Genomic DNA, 6,912 nt, shown 5'->3' with positions numbered 1-6,912 from the left:
TCCTTTATTAAGAAATACAATAAGGAAGTACATACTTAGCACAGAGCGGACTGACAGCATCTGCCATTCATTCACCTTGTCATTATTTCACAGGTACAACACAGGCACAAAGTGGTATTCTGTTCTGGGTGGAGGAAATAGTTAACATTCACGATAGTAGCAGCTATACCCCCATACTTAGATCTTACTAGTATCTAATCTAACCACTCACCTCCCAGCTAAGAATGACAAACAGAACAGATTTCACTCAGAGCAGGACACCAAACAAACAAATCTATCATAGACTCTGATATCATAGAACAACGGAAAGCAGAGCGGGACGAGAGCAAAGCAAGGAGGAGAAGCTGCTGCTTCCAGCGGAGGTCCAGGCGGCGACAGTGGGTCTCAGATCAGTTTGCCTCGGGTCAGTGGTACTCAAAAACGGGGCCGAAGCGCTCAGATTTTAATAAATTATGTCATTAAAGCTGTATAGATGCATGATTAGGATGAGACCAGGCTGTAAAATAAAGGTACACATACTGTACAACCAAGTAATATCAGAAAATAACTCCTTCGCAAATACAATAAAACATTCTATCTAGAATAAGTGTGTGCGTGTGCGTGTGTGTGTGTGCGTGTGTGTGTGTGTGTGTGTGTGTGTGTGTGTGTGTGTGTGTGTGTGTGTGTGTGTGTGTGTGTGTGTGTGTGTGTGTGTGTGTGTGTGTGTGTGTGTGTGTGTGTGTGTGTGTGTGTGTGTGTGTGTGTGTGCGTGCGTGCGCGCATGGTCTCTACATGATGTTTTCTTTCTCCTCGTCTACTTCCTTGGCTTTCTTCTCGTTCGCCTTCTTTATGCGATGGATGTAAATAAAGAACATAAGCACTGGGGAGAGAAAGAGAGAAGGCAGCTGTTAACTGCAGTAAACCTACAATAAACAGCTGTTAACTACAGTAAACCTACAATAAACAGCTGTTAACTACAGTAAACCTACAATAAACAGCTGTTAACAGCTGTTAACTACAGTAAACCTACAATAAACAGCTGTTAACTACAGTAAACCTACAATAAACAGCTGTTAACTACAGTAAACCTACAATAAACCTACAATATACAGCTGTTAACTACAGTAAACCTACAATAGAGAGCTGTTAACTACACTAAACCTACAATAAACAGCTGTTAACTACAGTAAACCTACAATAGATAGCTGTTAACTACAGTAAACCTACAATAGACAGCTATTAACTACAGTAAACCTACAATAGACAGCAGTTAACTACACTAAACCTACAATAGACAGCTGTTAACTACAGTAAACCTACAATAGACAGCTATTAACTACAGTAAACCTACAATGAACACTGTGTACAATCTACAGTGAGGACCGTGTGGGGTTATCCTATAACCTAGTTATATGAATACTGGCTGAGCGTCTCGCTCTTCGCCATATTGAGATATATCTTTATCTCCAGCACCTACTGTGCTTCATTAACGAAAACAATGCACCCATGCACTTGACCAGGCCCTGCCCCAGTGTCCCCCTATAAGACACCGGACATGGTCACACTCCCCCTTCCTCGGGAAAAAGTTTCCATCATAGAAAACCCAACCAAGGACCTCAGGGCGCGCTAAGAGCGAGACGCTCAGCCAGTATTCATATAACTAGGTTATAAGATAACCTTTCGTTATATAGCATTACTGGCATCGCGTCTCGCTCTTCGCCATATTGAGATATGGGGCAGAGCAGACACGTGGCCCGACAAATGTACCCTCTGAGGACTCGCAAGCCCTACCACCAGGGGGGAGGGGAGTCCCGTCCACCCGCCCTTCCTAGTGAAGAGGGGGCGGCAGTCAACTCCACCAAAGTGTGAAAAAAGAGGGAACCAGAGACCCCTAAAAACGCACAGCACAGGCGGGACCACGTGTGACACATCACCCCGTGGCACACACCCCAGCTAACCCACCGAAAGGCGGGACGCAGGGGAGGTCCCAGACCTCAGAACCGCCTGGGAGACAGAACCCCCAGTCATGTCCATGAGGTAAAACCTAACGAAGGGACCCGGGGAGGACCAGGAGGCCGCAGCACAGATGTCCTCCACCGAGGCCCCCCCTAACAAGGCGGCAGAGGCCGCCACTCCACGAGCAGAGTGCGCCCTGACACCCCCCAGGGGGGACCAGCCCAGCCAACGTGTAGCAAAGGGCAATGCCCTCGCACAACCAATGTGACAGGCGCTGCTTGGACAGTGCCTTACGAGCGCGAGGGCCACGGTAACAAACAAAGAGCTGATCGGTAGCCCTGAGGTCCCGAGTCCGACTGAGGTAAACCCCCAAAGCCCGGACGGGACATGACAGGTGAAGGCTCGCCTCTAACTCACCAGCGTGAGGAGGCGGATGAAACGCCTGAATCACAATATCCCTGGAGCGAAAAGAGCCCCGGACATTCTTTGGCACGAAGACTGGATTAGGCCTCAGAGTCACACCGCTATTGGCACGAATAGACAAGCACTCAGGCCGCACCGAGAGAGCACACAGCTCACCCACGCGCTTAGCGGAGGTGATGGCCAGTAGGAACGCAGTCTTGAAGACAGCTGCTCCAACGACGCCTGCTCAAGAGGCTCAAACAGGGCCTCAGACAACCGGCCGAGGACCAGTTGGAGGTCCCACTCGGAGACAGAGAATGTTCCACCGGCTTGAGATGCCGAGCGCCAAGCAGGAACGTCCCACGAGAGGGTGGCTGAACAACGTTCCGCCCCCACACTCGACCATACGCCACTCCCCAGCGTAAGCCACGGTAGAGGACGGAGCGCGTGCGTACCGGATAGTGTCAACCACAGAATAGTCAAGATGCATCCCCACCAGATTCACACTGTCAGCAGCCAAGCCCAGAGGCTGCCCCAGAACAGGAAGGCAGAACAGAGTTCCACGTGCCTGAGAGAGGGCCCGCGGTGACCACGGAACAGGCCATGGCGGGGTCACACAGAGCTGAATCAGGGCCGGGGACCACACAGCTGAGCCCCGGCCCGGCACGACCAGGACCAAGTCCCGCGCTCCCGACGTACCCGCCCCAACAGCTGAGCTATCAGGTGTAAGGGGGGGGAAAGCGTACAGAAACCCGGACGGCCATGGAATCGGTCCCAGACCTGCCCGACTATGTCTGGACGTAATCCCCACTCGTCAGGGTGAGGACCGCCCCGCGACATCACACCTGCACCCACATTCACCCTGCCGGGGATGTGGAGAGCCCTCAGGCTGCGCAGATGGAGAAACGCCCATAGCCAGAGCTCGACCGCCGCCCGGTGCAGACGGGGGGAGCGTACTCCTCCCTGTCTGTCGATATACGACGCTGACGTCGTGTTGTCCGTCCTGATCAAAACACCGTTTGAGGACCAGAAGGACTGCCTTCAATTCCAACACATTGAATGTAGCGCAGACCGGGCAGCATGGTCTTGCCAGCTGCCCCCTACTGCGTTGGCCCGACATGTCCCTCCCCCATCCTGTGAGGGAGGCGTCGGTGAAGACCGTGACGTGTGACAGCCTGCTGCCCCGATGGCTTGCTTCGCCCACAGAGATTGGATCTCGTTGGCCAGAGCTGTCACTGCTGGTGACCCTGACAATAGGGTCTGTACCAAACCTGAAAACGGGTGGGGTTGTGTAAACACAAGTCCCCGCCTCAGCGTTCTCTCCATCCACCTCGACATATGGCACTGCTGTAGCCATATGTGATGATAATCCCAAGCGCACCCGCCGCCACTTGGCGCTGGGCCGCCATAAACCGTAGATAGGCGGCCCGGTCCCACCCGCTGTGCGTTGCCAACCCTGGACTCGCCAAACGCGCGAGCAGGGCGTCTCGTGGAGCTGGGATACCGCACCCCGACACTACCTACGAGGCAATCGCACCCAAGGGGGGACCCCGACAGAAAGGGCCAGTTTGATACGGGGGAAGCTGACATCACACTGGGTGACAAAAACTCCCCCACTGAACACCTCGCCAGCATGGATTGCTGAGGAACTGTTCTACAGCTGGACATGCAAGGTGTGAGGCCCCCACACTGCCCGATAGGGTGGGTTCCTACACACCGTAGCCCTGCAGTGATATTACTACCACCCAAATCACGCGCGCCTGCCAGACCACTGCCGGTCTTCCGGGAGTGGGAGGCACTAACGTGATACCCAGCCTGGCGAAGGCGAGGTCGGGGGAACCTGCGCTGTTTGCCTCAAGAGGTCTCGAGCCCCCCTGCTGACAACCTTTGTAGTTGACAGACGTAACACCAGGCTCACCTAACACAGACGCAGAACGTGTGGCGTGGGAGCCGCTTGACAGCACAACATTCTCACAGACAGACCCAGTTTCAGCCATCAACTGGGTGTCAGCCCCTGTCCCCATGAGAAGCGAAACATGGGGCCGCTTGCGCTTCATTGAAGGCACGTGACCCGCAACCAAAGGAAACAAATCAGAGCCCTTATCCCGCTGATGTTGGGGGGGGGGGGGACCGGAGAGCGAGCTGGACACAGCTAGACGGCGACGGTTTTTTAGGGCGTGCTCATCTAATGTAGCCGATCCCTCGGCCGCCAAGGCTGTCGGCCTTGCGGTCACCTGTTGTCGTTGTGCCCAGGGTACCTCAGGCGGGGGAAACATGGCCGCTGGTTGAGGGCCTCGCCACAGCCGTTGACGAGGCCGTACTCTCACCTCTGGCTGCATGGTGTGAGGCGGTGTGGGGCCTAGGTCAAATACCGCCCGTGCTCCTGCGGAAAGACCAAAGTCCCTCTGTGGAGAGGGGAGCCCTGAGGAGGGAAAAAACATCTCACCCCCGCAAGGGGAGACTTATCCAACCAAGATGTCTGTAAACAAGCGTTGACAGCATCCTAGCCCTCCCTGCGGTTATAGCTTGCGGCTAGGCCAAAGCTAATAACGCCAAAACCTCGCGCGATGTTTCGACGTCGGCTGGCCTTCAAGGCCCCGCCACCCGACACCATTTTTGACAGAAAAACAGCAATTCGAACAATGTTACTAGTCGCTGCTAATTCTATACCGTGGCGGGCCACCAGCCACCTGCCGGGCCGACTCACCTCATGGCGTTGGCCGGGCGGGACACCGTTCCAACATGCCAGAGGCAAAGGACTGATGCCACCTGCTTCACAAGCACGGAGCACCAGTGGTGGTTGCAACAAAAAACTACTAGTGAAGCACTACCTCACTAGTAGGAATGCAGCAACCTCCACTGTGGTGTGCACCAATGAAGGGGTAAATGAATAAATGACAGATGATGGGGCCCAAACAGAAATTAAACCGACAATGTGTATAATCATTTATCACAGATTTTCCTGTCTACAGTGATTGAGTTGTATTGACCAGTGTAGCAGCGCTGTCAAAGACATTCCATTCACTGTGAGGCTCGACCTTCTAACCTATCAGAGAAGCTCGAAGGGAATTTCGTTGGAATAAACACGGTCCTCATTCAACACAGTCTAGTGACAAGGACCTTGTAGACTAACAACCAAATAACCACTAAATTCTGCGCTTATTCCAATGAAATTCCCTTTGAGCGTCTTTGATTGGTTAGAAGGTCAAGCCTCACAGTGAATGGAATGTCTTTGACAGCGCTGCTACACTGGTCAATGGAGTGTTATCGCAGTAGACTGTAAGTTGGTGTGGCCACGTTAACCCTTTCACTACCACACTATAGAAGGTTAACCCTTTCACTACCACAATATAGAAGGCTAACCCTTTCACTACCACACTACAGAAGGTTAACCTTTCACTACCACACTATAGAAGGTTAACACTTTTAGGCGGCTGGGTGGCGCAGCGGACTAAGCGCTTGTCACCAACGCGAGAGACACTGGTATCGAATCCGGCTGTCAGCGTTGCCTCCGGCTTGGCCGGCCGTCATACTGGCTCAATTGGCAGAGTCAGCGGGAGGGAAGCCGGTGGGGTGGTATTCTGGTCGTTGTAAACAGCGACTCCTACAGGTCGGTTAGAGCGCCTGCACAGTGAGGGAGGGAGATGGTGAGGGTAGTGTGACCTCCCACACGTTACACCTCACCAATGAGAGTCCGCGCTGTCAGGTGAAAAGAGGCTGCTGGCTGTCTTCTATGTCTCGGAGGAAGCATCTGATAGACTTCAGGGCTCCCTAGACTGACCAGTGGGGGGAACATGCGAGCAACGACCAGGAAGGGGAGGGGGGAATTGGCATAACGACAAAAATTGGGATGGGAGAAAAACACAGAAAAGCAGGAGGAGAAAAAGTGGATAAAAAAAAAGGTCAACCCTTTACCACACCAGTTAACCGGCTATAATGTGGTAGTGAAAGGGTTAACCTTCTCTAGTGTGGTAGTGAAAGGGGTAACCTTCTGTAGTGTGGTAGTGAAAGGTTAACCTTCTGTAGTGTGGTAGTGAAAGGTTAACCTTCTGTAGTGTGGTAGTGAAAGGTTAACCTTCTGTAGTGTGGTAGGGAAAGTGTTAACCTTCCATAGTGTGGTAGTGAAAGTGTTAACCTTCTGTAGTGTGGTAGTGAAAGTGTTAACCTTCTGTAGTGTGGTAGTGAAAGGTTAACCTTCTGTAGTGTGGTAGTGAAAGGTTAACCTTCTGTAGTGTGGTAGTGAAAGGTTAACCTTCTGTAGTGTGGTAGTGAAAGGTTAACCTTCTGTAGTGTGGTAGGGAAAGTGTTAACCTTCCATAGTGTGGTAGTGAAAGTGTTAACCTTCTGTAGTGTGGTAGTGAAAGTGTTAACCTTCTGTGGTGTGGTAGTGAAAGTGTTAACCTTCTGTAGTGTGGTAGTGAAAGGTTAACCTTCTGTAGTGTGGTAGTGAAAGTGTTAACCTTCTGTAGTGTGGTAGTGAAAGGTTAACCTTCTGTAGTGTGGTAGTGAAAGTGTTAACCTTCTGTAGTGTGGTAGTGAAAGGTTAACCTTCTGTAGTGTGGTAGTGAAAGGGTT

General features: G+C 52.1%; 1 protein-coding gene across 1 annotated transcript in view; it reads right to left on the bottom strand.

The window, feature by feature from the left end:
• Positions 1 to 746: 746 nt before the first annotated feature.
• cdh17 (cadherin 17, LI cadherin (liver-intestine)) overlaps positions 747 to 6,912 on the bottom strand; it is a gene marked incomplete at its 5' end in the record, with an annotated part of 23,741 nt that continues 17,575 nt past the window's right edge. Inside the window, 1 exon segment of the mRNA XM_084336676.1 lies at positions 747 to 859. Coding sequence (XP_084192802.1) covers positions 768 to 859 — 92 coding nt within the window. The 3' untranslated portion in view covers positions 747 to 767.

The sequence above is a fragment of the Notolepis coatsorum genome (genome assembly GCF_963971535.1).
Source record: "Notolepis coatsorum genome assembly, chromosome: 19".
NCBI lineage: Eukaryota > Metazoa > Chordata > Actinopteri > Aulopiformes > Paralepididae > Notolepis > Notolepis coatsorum.
Note: the sequence above shows the minus strand (reverse complement) of the source record. Positions and strands in the feature narration are given on the sequence as shown.